We start from the raw sequence: 19,337 nt of genomic DNA, 5'->3' as shown, positions 1-19,337 counted from the left end.
ATAACCTACACAGAGCTCTTTCCACATTATATCTTGCTAGTAGAGGGAGCAGAGAGAATGAAGTGCCAGATCAAGAGTGCAGAGCCCATGGCTCTCACAGCAGTGGGTCCAGAGGGACCAGGCAGGAGCTCCAGGATCCGCCCTCTGTATGGACTATGGCTGGATGTACCTCCTCTCCCAGATCAGAAACCACCAGCATGTGCACTGACCACCTCACAACCAGGGATCCCAAATGGAGTCTCAGTGGAGAGTTTTTACATTTTACTGGTCTCATAAGCATATTCCTGGTATGTAACCAGCCTCAGGAGCACTGCCTTCTTGGGGTCTCACTCAGACCAGGTGTAGATGATCAACCTCACTGTGATCAATAAACAGTGCTGACAAGCTGGTGCAAACTGCTGTGAAACTTCTCAGACCTGTGGTTACAAAGCAACGCTGTTTGAATCAGTATGTTTCATTCCTTGACCAGTGGTCAGCCCCAAGCAAGAACTTCAGCAAAACAGCTCAAGTTCATTCTAGTCCTGCTGGAATCAACCCTCACAACATAGCCCTGATTTAGTTAAGAATTACCCACTGGCCCTATGACTGGTATTTTTATTCAGAATAACACTTAAAACATTTTAGTATATATATTTTTCATTTTAAAAACTATTTTTATAGAGTAAATTCCTAGATATGGAAGTACTAGTCCAAAAGCTGGAGTTATGGATCTTAAAGTGTATTAACAAACATTCAGAAGCATCCTACCAAAATTTTTTGCCATCATTATATGAGAGTAGGAATTTCACCGCATCCACCTTAGCATGGGTGCTACTTTTGTGGGGAAGGGCTCTGATGAAAACTTTCCCAATGCTTTTTGTTTTCATTGAAGTATAATTTACATATACACAGATTTTAAATGTACAATTTGATGTGTTTTGACGAATGTGTGCACCCACCTAACCACTACCGCAATCAAGATACAGAACATTTCTGTTATCCCTTAAAGTTCTCCCCTCTCTTTAAGCAGTCAGTCAGTGTCTCCTGCTCCTCCACCTCCTCCCGGGCATTCACTCCTCTGACTTCTGTCTCTCCTAAAATTTCATCAAAATGAAATTATACTGCCTGTAATCTTTTGCGTCTGACTTCTTTCACTCCACTTATCCTGTGATTTTTAACGCTCAGTTATAGTCATGAGTTACTTACTTGTCATTTTATTTTGGATTTCTTTGATGGCTAGGGAAGCTGAGGAGTCTTCCGTGCTATTTGTCCGCAGCCTTTAGGACAATGGGTCCTGCCCACACGTAGGCCCCAACATAATTAAATCCGAGTCTGTGACAATAGAATGCAGGGATCAGTATTTTTCTAAAAGCGTTCCCATGTGATTGAAAACTACAGCTTTACGGAAGAAAATGTCAAAACTCTAGGTTCATTTTTGCTTTCATTCCAATCCCACTCCTGACCTTCACAAACAATGCTTATTTCTTCCATGTTTTCCCAGCTACTCTTCCAGAGGAACAAATTCCTTGCCTCTTTGAAATAGAAATCAAAGATAGACCATCTGGTTTTACTTAAACATAAGTGAAAGTTGTCCCTAGATTTTAGAACATGAGTATTGTGCCATCTTCTGCTGCTAGTAGTTAACAGAGCCAAAAATAAACAGAAAATCCACATGTTCTTTGGGCAAGTCGGCCAACAGAACGTCTGACCAAACTGACAGGTGTGCCAGATACCCAGCCAGCTACGGAAGGGAAGGCTCTCAGCCCTCACCAGCTGTACTGCATCCACACACTCTTCCAACCATACCTAACGCTACAGGGAGAAGCCTCACTATCACGCAGTAGGAGCTAATCTATTAGGTCAAGTCTAATTGACTTGATGGAACATAATAGAACTGTAAACAATGGTGACTATGAAGACTAGATGACAACGTGGGAAAATGCTTGTGACATAATAAATGAAAAGAGCAGAAGATAATTTTAATATGAACAGTGTTTAAACAAAAGGTACTTACAAAAAGACAAAGGAAATACAGCAATATTATTATACTGATCATATGGGAGTTGGGTTTTTTTCCCCAAATTTCTCTTGTTTATCATCTTACTTTAAAAAATAAATTAATTTTTGTTATAGTCCAAGTGGCAGAATAAGAGAGACAGCAGCTGTCTGACATGGGAAGCTAGAGACGTGGGTTTTAATATCTCAGGGGAGGATGAGCAAAAGAAATTCCAAAAATACATGTTGTGTTTCAAATGATGTCAAAACATCGGAGGAACTGTGAACAGCTGGGAAACTCAGTGGACAACAGGTAGGCTGTTTGTGCAATGCTCGATGGTGTTACACCTCTGAAGCTGTGGACCAAAGGATGCTGAAACTCAGTGATATCTTTTGCCAAGCTCTTCCTAGTATAAGGGAAAATGAGAACATTTATGAGATGGAAATATCTCCCTGTAAAGACTCTTAAGTCACGGCAGCAGTAATTGTGAACACAGTCTGCAAGAATATGGACCTTATGTTATGTAATGAGTCCTGCCAAGGCCACAGAACTGAACAGGCCTAAGGCAGCTTTATGGACCCAGGTATCTAAACCAACTTTATTAGGTAGGATGGAGATTGAGTTTCTGTAGCAGAGACACTGAATAAGAAAGCCTTTTTAAAGGGAGCGGTTTCTCTCTTACCTAACAGCACAGACATAAGCAGCCCTGGATGGGTCTGGTGGCTCAATGTGTCCGAAGTCTTAACTTTTCTTGTTGCTCCAGCATATTTAACCTTTATCCACATAGTTCAAGGTAGTTCACTCCATATCCACATTCCATCCAACAAGAAGAAGGGAGCAAGAGGGGAAGGCAAGGGTGTTCCACTTTCTTTTAAGGCACACTACCTCTGCTCCATCTGTTGTCCAGAACTTACTCACGTGGCCTCATCTAGCTGCAGATAAAGCCAGAAAATGTAGTTCATATATTGAGCAACCAAATGCCAATCTAAAATCAGGGAGACTATAACGATAGAAGGAGAAAGTGCATTGGGGACAACCTTCACAGTCAGTCACCACCACACACACAGACATGCTGGTGACAAAGCCTGGTGTGCGTGTCTCAAACTTCTCCACTTAGTATCTGGCTAACAGCTAAATTCATCTTCTAAGGGAAAAATACTCAAAATGATTCTTTTATTTATAATCAGCAAGTAGAAGAGAGGAGGGCACTGTTTTGGAAAATGGAAGAGTCTTGCATAAACACATTTAGAGGTAAGATATAACTGCCAAGAACACAGGAACCTCTCGGAGTAGCTATTCCATCATAGTTGACTAGAATTAGCATCTAAGTAAGTCTGCTTTGCTCTTCCCCTCCCATCTGGTTCCTAGTTCTTATATAAAACAAAGTATTTCATCAGGATAAGTCAGTGCTATCCGGGTTGCTCCGCTTTGCTGGCGTTATAGCACTGGGGTACAGCAGGAGATCACAGGCTCTGGAATCAGATGCTTCTCTGTAGAAGTAACTTCCCTTTGTGTGAGGAGTCCCAGGACCACCGTCAGGTTGGGTGGTTCATTAGAACTTAGAAATCTCAGAAAAGCTGTTACATTCTTGGTTATGGTTTATTACAGTGAAAGGATGCAGATTAAAACCAGCAAAGGGAAAAGGCACGTAGCTTCAGAGTCCAGGAGAGACAAGATGCAAGCAAGCTTCCCATTGTCCTCTCCCAGTGGGGTAGTACGGACAGCGCTCAGTTCCCCAGCGACGTCGTATGACAACAGGAGTGAAGTGTTCCCAGCCGGAGAAACTCACCTGAGCCTTGACGTTCAGGGATTTAATCGGGGGTCAGTCAGGTAGACATGGAGTGCCCCAATGATTGACCTTAACTACTCAGTCTCCACTCCCCCAAACCCCCAAAAGTCAAACTGATCCAGCGTGGCCAAGGTAAACAAAAGCACATTCACCATAAATCATATTTTTGGCATAAAATACCAGGTATACAGAGACATTATTATCAGGCAGGACATTCCAAGGGCTTAGACGTTGTCTCCCAGGAGCCAGTCGAGGAATGTGAAGGGTTTGAACACCCCAGTCCTGCTGAGTTAATGCTACTGCAACAGCCTTCAGTCCTGGCTCATGGAGTGAGGACATCAAGTTCACCAGTTTGCTTTAAAATCAAGTGAGGTGTCTTCAAAAGCCTGGAGCACACATAGTTCACTTCTTAGTTAGGGCTTCTTCCAGTGTGAGTGTCAGAGCCCCAGTAGGACCAGACAGCATCGTAGGCCTGGGTGGCTGTGGCCTCACATGCCTATGGTGACAGCAGATTCTTCATTCCCTGAACACTTTTTGTTTCGGTTAAAAAGGCTTTATCCTAATTTCTAGGCATTCAGGGAAGTTAGAGGCGATAGAGACCGTGAGAATACTATTTTGTTTGTTTAGAGTGGTTTTTCTTCTTTTATTTATTTATTTGTAAGATATCAGGGTGTAATTGACCATGAATAACAACAACAACAACAAAACCTGACTGCTATATTTAGACAAACTTTTTAAAAAAATATAACAGAAAATCTGGAGGAAGGTGATTGTGGAGGTTGATTCAGCTGCTCTGATTGTGGAGGTTGATTCAGCTGCTCATAGCGTCATTTAGGACCAGGCTCTTTCCCTCCTCCTGCTCCGCCGTGGCTGGTGGGCTGGTGGGCTGGTGGTTTGTCCTTAGGGCTCTCACCTCATGGTGATAAGGCAGTGACCAGAGCTGCAGGTAGCCCAGCCTCAGCAGGAGGGCAGCCAGGGCGGAGAGAGACTTTCTCAAGTTCTCAGATTTTCCAGAAGTGCCCAACAGGCCTTACGTGTCTCACGAGCTCAATCCACCCCCCAACACACACACCCCTGGGGCCCACCCACCTCCCTTGAGATCAAGGGATCTCTGTAGATACCTAAATGAAATTAGGTTCTGTTAGCAGAAAGGAAGAAAGGCCAGAGCTGCACCTTACAGCCTGCCACAAGGAGTCTGTTTACAACGAAACAGAAGTGGTGAGGGGATCCCTCCCAAATATGCCTGGGGCTTTCTCCCAAACTAGCCTGCCTCAGAACCCCCCGGGGGACTTGGTAAAATGCAGATCCACCCCAGAGTTCCTAATTCTGTAGTTCTGGGAGGGGGCCTGAGATTCTGCATTTCCAAGTTCCCAGGTGGTGCTGATGTTGCTGGTCTGAACACAGTTTGAGAACCAACGCTGTGGGCTTAGGGAAAACCTAATCCAGGAATGTTAGCCGGGGCGGTGGTTTTCGGTAGGGGATAGTTTGCCTCCCAGGGCAAGGGGACTTTTGGCAGTGTCTGGAGACATTTTGGGTCGTCACACTGTACAAGGCGCTACTGGCATCTGGTGGGTAGAGGCCGAGGAAGGCACTAAGCATTCTTCAAAGTACACGACAACAACAACAAAAGAATTATCTGGCCTGAAATGTCAGCAGGGCAGAGGCTGAGAAATCCTGGTTCAGAGTGATTTTTGTATTAGTAGACCTAATAAATTCAAAGTGAAAGGTCTTAATTTTTAATTTGAAGAAGCACTTTCTGAGGAGCAGTATTCTTACTTCGAAAGCACAGTCATCTTCAGAGAGACTTGCCTAGTAGTAGTAGGCAGGCTTTAATCTGTTTTCTTGTTTACTCAGATTAGCTGTTATAGTAGCTTGCAATGGTAACTTAGATTTTTTTAAAACATTTTTTTATTGAGTCATAGTCATTTTACAATGTTGTGTCAAATTCAAGCGTAGAGCATAATTTTTCGGTTATACATGAGCATACAAATATTCATTGTCACATTTCTTTTTTTGCTGTGAGCTACCACAAGATCTTGTGGTAACTTAGATTTTGATTCTTTTTTTTTATAACAGGTTTACTGAAATATAATTCACATACCATACAATTCACCCATTTAAAGTGTCCAATTCAATGGCTTTTAGTTGTACCTTCATTGCCATAATTAATTTTAGAACATTTCATTACCCCCAAAAGAAACCCTTTTGATATCACCCCCCAACCCCAATTCCCCTCCCCACCCCCAGCCCCGGGCAATCACTAATCTACTTTCTTTCTATATGTGCCTCTTCTGGACATTTCGTGTAAATGGAATCATGTAAAATGTGGCCCTTTGTGACTAGCTTCATTCACTTAGCACACTGCTTCCAAGGTTCATTCATGTAGCTTGGATCGGTACTTCATTCCTTTTTATAGCTGAATAATGTTCCGCTGTACAGCTGTTCCATATCTTGTTTACTGAATCATCAGTTGATGGGAATTAGGTTGTTTCCACCTTTTGGCTATTGTGAATAGTGCTCTTATGAACATTCATATGCAAGTTTTTGTGTGAACATATGTTTTCATTTCTCTTGAGTATATACCTAGGAGTGGAATCGCAGGGTCATATGCTTCTATGTTTAACCATTTGAGGAACTGCCAGGCTTTTTCCAAAGTGGCTGCACCGTGTGACATTCCTGCCAGCAGTGTATGAGTGTTCCAATTACTCTACGTCCCTGCCAGTATTTGTTATTACCTTTTTTATTTTCACCATCCTAGTGGTTGTGAAGTGATATCTCATTGTATTTTTTGTTTTTGTTTGTTTTTTGTTTTGGGGGGAGGTAACTAGGTTTATTTACTTATTTTAGTGGCGGTACTGGCAATTGAACCCAGTAGGCGTGCACTCTACCACTGAGCTATATCCTCTTTTCTCATTGTATTCTTGATTTGCATATTCTTAATTGCTAATGATGTTGAACATCTTTTCATGAGTTTATTGGTGGTAAGTCAAATTTATGTCAGAATCAGAGTAAGAGTCTTGAGCAGAGACCTATATAGAATTGTTTATCTTGTTAGGGAGGTGGGGAAAGGTAATTAGTTTTATTTACTTTTAGAAGAGTTACTGGAGATTGAACCTGGGTCCTCGTATATGCTAAGCATGCGCTCTACCACTTGAGCTGTACCCTCCCCCAAGACCTATATGTAATTGGCATGTAGAAGTCCAGGCTCAAGGTGGGGACTGAGAGCAGACCCGGTTATCTGGAAAATAGACAAGATTGAAGTGGGTTATGTCACTGTCCAAGGGTATAACCAAGAACTAGAACATTTTAAATTAATGGCTGAATCAGTGGAGTAGGATTCAGAATCTAGAAGTCAGGGATAAGAAGTAAAAGAGTCTCCTGATTTGGAGATGACTAAAGCTGATGTAATTTAAGAGATTATGCTTGGTCCATTCCCCTACTTGGGGGCAAGAAGTCCTGCAGATACGAGCTGGGACAAGTATCCACCTCTAGTGTCAGGCCCTGACAAAGCAAGAAGAGGACACCCAAGAAAGGTGCATATTGGGGAGGCAAAATAAATTTCCACTGCGTTCAGGTACGCCTATATTTAAATTTACTTTTATAGAAACTATCACGAGAAACATCACCACCAAAAAGCCAAGCTTCGCAGAATCAAGGATCGTTTAGTTCATGAAGTAGCACTACGAGATGACAGAATTAAACAACTTGAAAATGAGACCAGAGCCCTGTGGCAACAAGTGGAAAAGGTGAGGGGGGGGAAAGTGGAGAGCTCACAGCAATGCTGGGGGTGGTCATTTGGAGAAAGCCTGCTCGTGTTTTAGTGTATTTGTGACTGCTTCAGAGCCCAGGTTTACGTTTCTTTTCTTTGCAACTTCTTTTAATGTGAGTGATTGTTTAAATCCTGCCAAAAAGTATATAGGACACATAGTGATGCTGGAGCAAATTGGACACTGAAAATACTCTGCCCCGCTAACTTAGGACTAGCGTCTTGCCTTCAAATGAGGATATCTTTCCTGGATCACCCTTCAGCAGAGACTTCCAGACCACCCTCAGTCACTCAGCTCTACTTTTACAGCCCTCATTTTGCCTCCCATTTCTGTCAGTTTTCAATGTTAGGGAAGACAGGTGACCCCTATTCCTTTATAGATCCTTGACTAGTGCCTTCAAGCTTTTTTTCTAAACATGCATGATTTCTTTATGTTTGTCTTGTTGCCCCTGTGGCTCCTTGGTGTGTGGGTAGGAAGGAAATGGGGCAGATGAATGAGATTAAATGCAGAATAGCCTTGAGGACATTAAACTACATCAGTTCTAAATGGAGAGCAACTGAGTTGGCCTGGAATGTTTCCCTTCTTGAGACATCCCCCACCCACCCCCCAGCCCATTTCAGAGTTTTGAAAACGTTGTCCTCAGTCCTAAAATACTCATTTCTATGCCCAACAGATTTTTATTGTACCACCACTATGCGCCAAGGATACCAAAACAATTGATGTAAATTCAGTTACTCCGTATTATTATAGGACTCCAGGTTAAGAATCCTCAGGCTACATACAAATAAAACATTTGAGGATTATAACAGACAGGTCACCAATGTTGTGTTTCTGATTTAAAAAACTAACAGTAGTGAAAAAGGAAAGAAAGTTAGATTTTACAATACCGTCCTATTTTGGCACTAATTCATCAAACTTTTAAAGAGGTCCAGGTTACACCCACAACTAGGAAAACCATGTGGAAAATATATAGAAGAAAAGTAGCAGCCCTGGCCCATGGGCCCACCAGAAATATCATCAGCCTGTCCTGCATCACCCGCCCTGCCTTAGGATGCCCACCTTCCACATCTCGGCATCCATGGCATAGCCAGCCTCCTGCTTTCAGCAGTCACATGTCCTGACTGTACTGTGCTGAATAGCGTACCTCCCCCCAATTCACATCTACCCAGAAACTCAGAATGTGACCTAATTTGGAAGTAAGGTGTTTGCAGGTATAAACAGTCAAGATGAAGTCATACTAGGTTAGAGTGAGCCCTAAAGCCAATATGACTAGTATCCTTATAAGAAGAGGGAAAGACACACAAAAAGACATATGCAGGGGAAGACAGCCGTGTGATGACAGAGGCAGAGATTGGAGTGGTGAAGCCCCAAGCCAGGGAACAGCAAGGATTGATGGCAGCTACCAGCCAGGAGAGAGGCAGGGAACTAGTTCTCCCTTAGAGCCCCCAGAAGAACTACTCCTGCTGACACCTTGATTTTAGGCTTCTACCCTCCAGAACTGTGAGACAATAGACTCCTGTTGTTTTAAGCTGCCCAGTTTGGGGTAATTTATTACAGCCACCCTGAGAAACTAATACATCTACCCAAAGAACCACACGTCTCCACAAAATATACTGGAGATGAGAGAGTGGCTGGGCCTCCTGCGCACCGCCCTTGAAGGGTGTGCTGCGTGTCCGCCTTAGACAGACGCAGGTGCAAAGTCTAGTCCTACCACTGAGTAGCTCTGTGACCTCGCCCAAGTCCCTGGGCGTCATCTTCCTCTGTAAAATGGGGAAGTGACTGCTACCTCACAAGGCTTTGGTGAGGATTAAAATACAAAATGCCTTAAGTGGTACTGGCACATACGAATTTTCATAGATGCTATTTTCTTCTTCTTAGTGTAAAATCTCTTAGAAGCCATGTTCGTGGGTTGATGCCTAGTTGATGAGAAATTGTTCGTAGAATTGGAGATACTTAGCCTAGAGAAGACTGATGTGAGATCTTTTAATGCCACAGTGGTACAAACCCCGAGCTCTTGATCTTAGTTATTTTAGGGTCCATGAACCAGAGCCCTGTGGGTATAAAAGCTAGACTCACTTTCTAAGCACCAAGTCTCCAGAAAATAATGTCACTTTTGGGGGCTTTGTTCCTTCAGCCTTCTCTTTATACGGTGTGCCAGTTGAGTCCTCTGACTATTGAGACCATCCAAACCAGATTTTCCTCAATATTTTATCCTTTTATTAGAGCAGGTGTCCTGATTTTTTGATTCCAAAAAATATGACATTTCCCAAGGACAGGGGGTCAGGCCTGCCCCACCTAATTTTCTTTCTAATTCAGTTATAACTGCTTTGCGTGTTATTTGTGGGGTGCCTGCTTCCACTGTTAAAACTTATCATAAATGTATTTAAATAATAGCAGGTCAGACTATCATTAGACATTGAAGGGTCCTGGAAGAAGGACTTTAAAATCTGGAAGGGTTTGTTTCAGAACACACTGTGATCTCCTTCCTTATAATTCCATAATAATAGATGGGCAGTCTTTTTTTTTTCTTTGTTTCTTTGTTTCTTTGTTTCTTTGTTTCTTTGTTTCTTTGTTTCTTTGTTTCTTTCTTTCTTTGTTTCTTTCTTTCTTTCTTTCTTTCTTTCTTTCTTTCTTTCTTTCTTTCTTTCTTTCTTCCTTTCTATTTTCTCTTTCTATTCTGAATTATAATTGACCTATAACATTGTGTTAGTTTCAGGGGTGCAACATAATGATTCAGTTTGTACACATTGCTAAATGATGACCACAGTAAGTCTAGTTAACATCCATCACCACACATAGTTACAATTTTTTTTTCTTGTGATGAGAACTTTTAGGATTTACTCTCTTAGCAACTTTCTCATATGCCATACAGTATTACTAACTATAGTCACCATGCTGTACATGGCATCCTCATGACTTATTAATAACTGGAAGTTTTTTTTTCTTTTCTTTTCTTTTTTTTAAGGATGTGCTGGGGATTGAACCCAAGATCTCATGCATGCTAAGCATGCGCTCTGCCACTAAGCTTTACCCACCCACTCCCAGAAGCTTGTACCTTTTGACCACATTTACTCATTTCACCAGCACCCCCACCTCTGGTAACCATCAATCTGTTCTCTGTATCTTTGAGTCTGATTTTTTTATTTTGAGGTTTTTTAAGATACAATGTAAATGGCTAGTCTTTTCTGAATGATCTATATTAGTACCTTATTTAAAAGGAAGTTCCCTCCTAACCTGTGGTTCACCCACCTGCCAGAGGTGGTTATTCTTCGCCCACTCCCACTTGCTCCCACCATTGGCAGGTGGGAACAGACACAAAGGGTGAAGGTACTTGCCCGTTACCATTGACAGGTCCTTGGTGAAGTGAGAAGGGTAGTTCTACACTGTGAGCTTCTCAAGTTCTCACCACCTGTGATGTTTACTAATATCCACTGATTCAGTATGAGAATGTTATATATTCACAAAATATAATCCTTTTTCATTTTAGCTATAACATCACTAGCTGTCCCTTTCAGGGAAAGTGGTTGGTAGAAGGTGGAACATGGTTTCAAGCTAGAAGTCATTTCAGCATCATCCCTGCAAGAATATTCTCAGTACCTGGCTTACCTGCTTGACTTGCCAAGGCAACTGAGACCCTGACACTGGTTGTCAAGTGAGGTGGCCAAATTCCCGTCGTCCCCTCATTGCCTTAAAAAGACTATACCCCCAAAGCATATGGAAATGTATTATATGGAAATTTTTTTCAATATGGAGCTTCAGATAGTTCACACGAGTGGCAGAAGTTGTAGAGTTAGAGAGAAGAATGATTTGATCCCTACAGAATTAGCATACAGATGGGAGCACTGGGACCTGATTGGAAGTTGAGTGCTCAAATATTTTAAAATGTTAACCCAGAAGAATGAGTAACTGTCCAAACAAAATGCATGACATAAGATAACTGAAATAAATAGAGGGATGATCTAGCAGAGTGTAAGCAAACAGGTGGAGGCAGATTAGAAGATGGGAGAAGACAGTTAACAAGGAAATTTGCTTAGAAACAGGATGATGCTCTTCAACTTGCCATTCTTTCTCCTGCTGTGGTACTTATGGGGCTGTATTACTCCCAGGAGAAGGTGTTCCAGGACCAGGTCATTGCCCAGAATGATATCCTGCTCCTAGAAAAAAGTAAACTCCTGGAGCAACTCACCGAGCAAGAAGAACTAATCCACAGCAACAAAGGGGTAATATCTTCAGTCCAGAGCAGGTGGGTGCAGGCCCATGATCTCCACAAAGAGGATGTTTCTCCCTCAACAAAGGGATGGTTTCAGAAATGGTCCTTTGAGTTGTGGCCTATATCATAACTGTTTCTCTGCCATCTGCTGTTTTTAGCAGTTCACATGAGTGGCAGAAGTTGTAGAGTTAGAGAGAAGAATGTCATGGAGAAGGCAGGCTGGCTGTTCAGACAGGTGCCTTCACAGCAGCATTGCCTCCTGAGGACCCAACTCTGCTCATTCCGGCCCCTCCCTTTGTGTGTGTCAACACTCATTTTTATCACTTGACACCTATGGGATCCAAGTAGACCGAAAGAGAATCAGGCAGACAGCCCAGCCCTATGACTTTCTGGTTTTATCTTTTTACACAATTTACTTCCCCAACTCCAAGCCTCAGTTTCCTCATCTGCAGAATAGGCATCATAACAGTATCTGTCTCATGGGGTGGTTGTGAGGATTAAAGGAGCTAATACGTGGGAAGTGTTAAGTGCTTTCTGTGTGGCTAGGTTGCAGTGCCCACGTACTTGGTAAGTGCTTGTAACCATGGTGAATGGTAGCTGCTGCTCCTACTATTTTTACTTCTACTATATCCCTCCTCCTCCTGCTACTACTACCACCGCCACCGCCACTACTGCAGCAGAAGCGTGGGATGACGGTGTGAAATCAGAACCAGATGCAGGCTGCTCAGCTGCAGAGTTAGGGATGCAGAGTCTCTCACTCCAGTCCCTCCCCTAAACGGGATCGAACCTCTCCTCAGGTTTCCCCAGGGCTGGACCTGTGCCTTTTGTGTTCCTGCACTCTTGTGTGTCTCTATTCTCAGCATGTATTTAATGACTGTATACCAGCCAGAAGTTCATTAATTTTCACTTGGTCTTGGAACATGGTGGGAATTATTCCGGCAAAGTTGGTTCCAAAATCTGGCTGTGGGCTAAGACCCAACGCTAGTGGGAAGTAGGGTAGAATTTTCAGGACTGATACAGAAATTTTTACTTATGCCTCTGATTTATGCCATTCTTAGAGTACTTTTACTGGATAAAGAAAACAAGCAGTTACAGGAGAACAGCCTCCAGCTCGTGCAGCAGGTTGGCCTCTTAGAGCGCATCATAAGGAGCATCCAGATCCGCAGAGGAGAGGTAAGAGGCGTGTGTGCTCCCTGCCAGGTCCTCAGTATGAAGCTTGGGTTGCTAAGGTCGCTGCCTTCTCTTTTCCCTCATGTTCTGCGTGCAGCTGTGGCCTGCACTTGGCCTCGTGGTGGACTGTGGCAGAGAGGCTCACGGGCTTCACTCCGGGGCAGCAGAGCTTGAGACTGCTCTCTTCCAACTCTGCTCTTCATTGGTTCAGCTTTTGCTAAACACGCTTCTCCTATGTGATCCCAGAGCAGTTCGTGTCTGCTTTCTCGCTTCTTCCTTAACACACTGTATTGTCATTGCCTTTTCACTTCTCTGTCTCAGCAGCTCAGGAGTGACATCCTGGATGGAGGGCAAGGGTTGTAGCTCATATGTCACTGTATCCATGGACAGGAGCTCCATAAATATTTGAGAATGAATGAATGTTAAATGTCTGCATATGGATGCCTTGTTCTCAACTACCCTGTTTGCCACGTATTGTTCTAGCCGCATCTGAGAGATGAGCCCATCCGAGGCTCACAAAGGTAAAATGAAGCTAGTCTGGTCTGGCAAGGAGTCAAGCCCAAGGAGAACATCTGAGTCCGAGAAAAGCAATTATGTTACAAAGAGCTAGGCAGACAAGTGGCCGTGGCCAGTAGTCTAAGTTCAGACATGGTCCAGGGTCTGTCTGGCCAGAGTACCTCAGTAAGCAGAGTTGCATTCTGAATCCAGGGTGGAGGCTGCTTGCCTTCCTCCCTGGCTTGTACCACCTGCTAAGACATTTCTTCCTAGGATCCGTCACAGCAAATCCTGCTCGTTGGATACTGATGCTCTGAGCATAAGACCTGCATCATGTTTGCTCTCAGCAAGGTGATTGTTTGCAAATTTTTGAGTTGTTTGAGGATTTTATCAAAAGTAGAACTGCCAGATGATGTGACCTAATTTCCAACAGTTAGAAATGTCTTTGTTTGAGCTATAACTGTTTTTTATAGTCTGTTTGTTTACCCTTTTACTTAATCATTCATTCAACAAACTATTAATTCCAAGAACTGTGCTGGGTCCTAGGAATATGGAAGATAGCTCCTGTTTTCAGAGGCCTTCAGTCCAGTAGAGAAGGACTGGCATGTACTTGAATAAATAGTATAGTACTGTAGATGCTGAGTTACTGGCCTTAATGGAATATATTTAGGACCAGTAGCTTTGAGATCCACAATATTATCATCAAATCAAGATAAGAAGTGTCACATGGGTCAGAACTCAGTATTCATGTGTGACAAAGGTACTAAGTTGTAACATCTTGACACCTATTGGAATAAACATCTCCAAACTTGTTTTTAAACTTAGAATCTCTTTTTAAATTTTCAATAGACTTTGTTCTTTTAGAGTAGTTTCAGGTTCATAACAGAATTAAGCAGAAAATACAGAGTTTGCAACATAGCCCTCCCCACCCGGACATAGATACTCCCCTACCCCAAACATCCCTCATCAGTGTGGCATATTTGTACAATCGATGAACCAACACGGACACATTATTATCAACCAAAGTCCATAGTTTACATTAGGGTTCACTCTTGATACTGTACATTCTATGGGTTTTGACAAATGGGTAATGACATGTAGCCACCACTATAGTATCATACAGAAAATTTCATTGCCCTAAAAACCCCTTGTGCTCCATCTATTCATTTCTCCCTTACTCCATCTCCCCAAACCCCTGGAAACCATGATCTTTTTATTGTTTCTATAGCCTTTTCCAAAATGTCATTTAGTTGGAATTATACAGTTTGTAGCCTTTTCAGACTGGCTTCCTTCATTTAGTAATATGTCTTTTAAGTTTCTTCCATGTCTTTCATGGCTTGATAGATCACTTTTTTTAACCACACATATAGTTTTGAATTTACGTATATGTACTGTTCATTGTTTCTAAGAACGTTTAGAACTTTAGCTTTTTTAACTTACATAGTTATCAAAGGAATAAAGCCAGCCACAAAATAAGAATTAATTCAAAAAGATACATACACCCTGCTATTAACAGCACATTATTTACAATTGCCAAAATATGGATGCATCCTAAGTGCACAACAATAGTTGAATAGATAATGGAGATGCAGTGTGTATATATATATATATATATATATATATATATATATATATATATATATATATATATGTAATGGAATATCACTCACCCATAAAAAAGAAGGCTATTTTGCCATTTGTGGCCCTTCATTCACTTTCCTTTTTTTTTTTCACTTCAAAAAACAGAGTTTTGTAACTGGCAGAGACATTTCCATTACATCAAAAACAACAAAATACCTAGAAATAAACTTAACCAAGGAGGTTACCTATACTCTGCAAACCGAAATGACACAAAGAAATTGAAAGATTTTTTTGTGCTCTTGGATTGGAAGAATCAACACTATCAAAATGGCCACACTTCCCAAAGCAATCCACAGATCGAACGTAACCTCCATCAGAATGCTCATGACATTCCTCACAGAACTAGAACAAACAATTCCAAAATTTATAAGGAACCACAGAAGACCCCGAACAGCCAAAGCAATCTTTTGTAGGTCTCTCTTTTTTTTTCCTCTTCTTTTTGTTCTCTTTTCTTATGGGTTGATGACTAGAGAAGGTTCTTTAAAATTTGTTGTAAAGCTGGTTTGGTGGTGCTTAAATCTTTTAGCTTTTGTTTATCTGTGAAACTTTTGATTTCTCCATAGAGTTTGAATGAGAGCCTTGCTGAACAGAGTATTCTTGGTTATAAGTTTCCCCCGTGCATCACTTTAAATATATCGTGCCACTCCCTTCTGGCCTGTAGAGTTTCTGCTGAAAAATCAGCTGATAACCTTATGGGAGTTCCCTTGTATGTCATTTGTTGCTTTTCTCTTGCTAATTTCAATATTTTCTCCTTATGCTTAATTGTTGTCAGTTTGATGACTATGTGTCTTGGTGTGTTCCTGTTTGGGTTGATCCTGTGTGGAACTCTCTGCGCTTCCAGGACTTGGATGACTGTTTTCCTTTCCCAGGCTGGGGAAGTTTTCGGTTATTGTCTCTCCAAAATTTTCTTAGGTCCTTTCTTTCTCTCTTCTCTTTCTGGGACCCCTATAATGAGAATATTAGAGCGCTTAAACTTAGAAATCTTAAGGATCCTTCAATTCAGTCCTCTCATTTTACGCAGGAGGGAGATAAAACCCAGAGAAGTTAAACGATATGTCTGGGGGCACATGGCTACTGCTGACATTTCCCAGATCTCTTGATCCTCAGTGATTATCACATGTGCAAATATATCAGCATATAGATCCCTGAGATCAGACATGTCCTAGGTCCCTTCCTTCCCTGGGACTAAAATGGTGACAGCTTGATACTTGTTGGGTGCTTACTATGTGCCTGGGACTGTGCTAAGCATTTTATGTATATTATCTCATGTAATCCACAAAACAATCTTATGTGACAAGTCTGTCATTCCCATTTTCACAATTGGAGACACTGAGATCTGGAGAGGTGAAGCAATGTCATTATCCAAGGTCACATAGCTGATAATTAGAAAAATAAGGACTGAATCCTACTCTCTCTGGTCCCTGCTCTTAGCCACTATCTCATAATAACCCATGCCTACTTCTTCCCTTTCTGGGGCACTAGAGTGACTAGGGACATAGCCTTGTATTAGACCATATTGCTACCTGTATTGTAATTCCATCTTTCTTCTCAATTGGATTATAAACTCCAAGAGAGTAGGAACTCTGTCCATCTTGTCACCCCCTGTACCCCAGATACTTAGCACTTAGGTTACGGCAACAACTCCTTAACTCATCTCCTTTCAGTCTTTCCTCCTCTTCTAATCTGTCCTGCCAAGGCCACTAGACTCATCATTATACACTGATTGCATAGTACTTCAGATCAAGAGTTTCAGAGACTGCCTCTGCCTATAAGATGAAGTTTTTCATTCAGCAAATATTTATGGACCATAGTGTGCCGTATGGTTTGTATATGATCATGAGCAAGAGTATCTGCTCTCTGAAGAAGTCAGGCCCAGTGACAGTGACAGTCCTCTAACTGGCAACTGCCATGCGTTGTGACAAGTTCTGCAACAGCACAGGCCCAGAATGCTGAGGGAGGTGGGGAAGTGGTGTCGAAACCCGTCTACGGTGGCTCAGGAAGGCTTCCGGAGTTGCTGTTGTCTAAACCAGAAGAACTGAAGCCACGGAATAACTTTCCACATTCCAAATACCTTTCTGACAAACATGATCGAATGAAACTAGTCTATTCTCTGTTTCTCCAGATCTCGGACGTTTCCTCCTCTGTATCATATATTTCCCTTGCTTGGAAAGACACACCTCATCTCCCCTCTTCCATCTTCCCAGCTTTTGTCTTTTGAAGTTGTATGGTTCTCAGAGTCTATAGCCAGAGGGGTCTTTAGAAAGTGTATCTAGTCTGAGTAGATGACTCAAAACCATGCAAGGACTTCCCACAGCCTTCAGGATAAAAGCCACATTTTCTGATATGCTCTCTGTATTCTCTATGATCAGTCCCCTGGTCTGTGTTGGTTTACACTTTTCTGAGAAAGAATATTTGGTTTTTAAAGTCTTGGGGCTCAAAACAGTTACTTTTTTTGTGATTTAAGAGGGCAGAAAATGTTTACCAGAGTATTAAGTAAAAACTTACTGAAGTAAATAGAATGGAATAATTATATCAGCTAATACGAGGTAATTCATATAGAAAACTTGATAAAAGAAGCAGGCTAGTAGTGGAAAGCATTAATATAAAAATATGGCATTTATTATTTTTAAATAATTTCATTTGTTGAAGTAACACTGGTTTACAACATTATGTAAGTTTTATGTGTATAACATTATCCCTCAACTTCTGTATACACCACAGCGTGCTTACCACCAAAAGTTTAGTTTCCATCCATCATACAGTAGAACCCTTTTACCCATTCCACCCTCCCCCACTTTCCCCTCTTGTAACCACTACTCTGTTCTCTGTGTCTATGTGTTTGTTCTTGTTTGGTTTGATTTGTTCTTTTATTATTATTATTATTCCACATATGAGTTAAATCATGTGGTATTTAGCCTTCTCTGACTTATTTCATTTGGCATAATACCCTTAAGGTCCGCCTAGGTTGTCACAATTTCATCTTTTTATATCTATCTATCTATCTATCTATCTATCTATCTATCTATCTATCTATCTTACATCATCTTTACCCATTCATCCATTGATGGGCACTTAGGTTGTTTCTGTATTTTGGCTATTGTAAATAATGCCATAAGGGTGCATACATCTTTTCAAATTATTGTTTTCATCTTCTTCAGGTAAATACCCAGCGGTGGGAATAGCTGGATCAAGTAGTAGTTCTTTTGAGTTAACACTGTTTTCCATAATGACTGCACCAGTTTACGTTCCCACCAACAGTGCACAAGGGTTCCCTTTTCTCCACATCTTCTCCAGTATTTATGATCTCTTGTCTCTTTGATGATAGCTATTTGAACAGGTATGAGGTGAGGGGATTACCTGTTTTAACCAAAAATCTACATAAAGCATAAGTTCTAGGATCATATCATCAACAGTTTATCACTGTACTTTTTTAATATTCACCTTTCCTTTTCTTTTAGGAAACAACAATTAGTGACATCCCTGGATCTGAAGCATTGAATAAAATCGTGCCCTTACCAAACTCTAGGTTAGTAAAATCAAGACAATTATCTGCATACCTGAAAATCATGGCTGCCTAACTAGTTCTTGTTGCTGGCTTGAGAAAGCATAGCATTTTGGGGTAATTTTCTCTATGTTTAGTTTTTGAATCTTCTTCTAATTCCTTCTTCCCTCAGCTCTGCCTCACCCCACACTTGATAGAATCCTGACTTAAGGTAGAAAACAAACAATCCATGAATATACTTTTGAGGTTAATTTTATTTGGTTTTCTTTGTGTTTGACTGTTGTAAAACTTGAAATACTATTGATACCTCAACGCTGTAACCTCAAAGTACTGCCAAGAGATCCTGTCTCCACAAAGTCCTCACATGTGGCCTAAGTACTGCCAAGAGATCCTGTCTCCACAAAGTCCTCATACATGGCCTGTCTTAGTTTTTCAGGAACAGATTTGGTAGAGTCGGCTGGAAGTCTTCAGGAGGCTGAAGAACACAAATCAGAAGAAGCAATGGCAAACCCCAAGTCCCTCAAATCCCTTTTGCGTTCACAGATTTCTGAAGCAGGTTACATAAACGTGGCTTCTCTGAAAGAGACACATCACATCAAAGAATGAAACCAGAAGTCAGAACTATAGAATCACTGGTGTCTAAAACTAAACTGACTGAAGCTGCTAACTTAAAGCTGGGGCATGAAGGTGGAGCCTGACTTGTAGAAGTTATGACAGAGCCTCACTGGACAGCAACCAGGAGTCTTCAGAATTGCTGATGAATTCATTAAACGTGTTCTAAAAATGGA

At 41.6% G+C, this 19,337-nt stretch overlaps 1 protein-coding gene across 3 annotated transcripts in view; it reads left to right on the top strand.

The window, feature by feature from the left end:
* The window catches only part of CCDC30 (coiled-coil domain containing 30), a 101,181-nt gene extending 81,844 nt beyond the window's left edge, over positions 1–19,337 (top strand). Inside the window, exons 14-18 of one of the 3 annotated variants that reach the window (XM_010994840.3) lie at positions 7,369–7,510; positions 11,638–11,774; positions 12,800–12,914; positions 18,506–18,573; positions 18,978–19,337. In XM_010994840.3, coding sequence (XP_010993142.2) covers positions 7,369–7,510; positions 11,638–11,774; positions 12,800–12,914; positions 18,506–18,573; positions 18,978–19,155 — 640 coding nt within the window. In that variant the 3' untranslated portion in view covers positions 19,156–19,337. Of the gene's footprint in view, positions 1–7,368; positions 7,511–11,637; positions 11,775–12,799; positions 12,915–18,505; positions 18,574–18,721 lie in introns of those variants that run through there. The other 2 variants (XM_064493677.1, XR_010383874.1) reach the window with 2 other exon arrangements.

The sequence above is a fragment of the Camelus dromedarius genome, chromosome 14, assembly GCF_036321535.1.
Source record: "Camelus dromedarius isolate mCamDro1 chromosome 14, mCamDro1.pat, whole genome shotgun sequence".
In the NCBI taxonomy this organism is placed as follows: domain Eukaryota; kingdom Metazoa; phylum Chordata; class Mammalia; order Artiodactyla; family Camelidae; genus Camelus; species Camelus dromedarius.
Note: the sequence above shows the minus strand (reverse complement) of the source record. Positions and strands in the feature narration are given on the sequence as shown.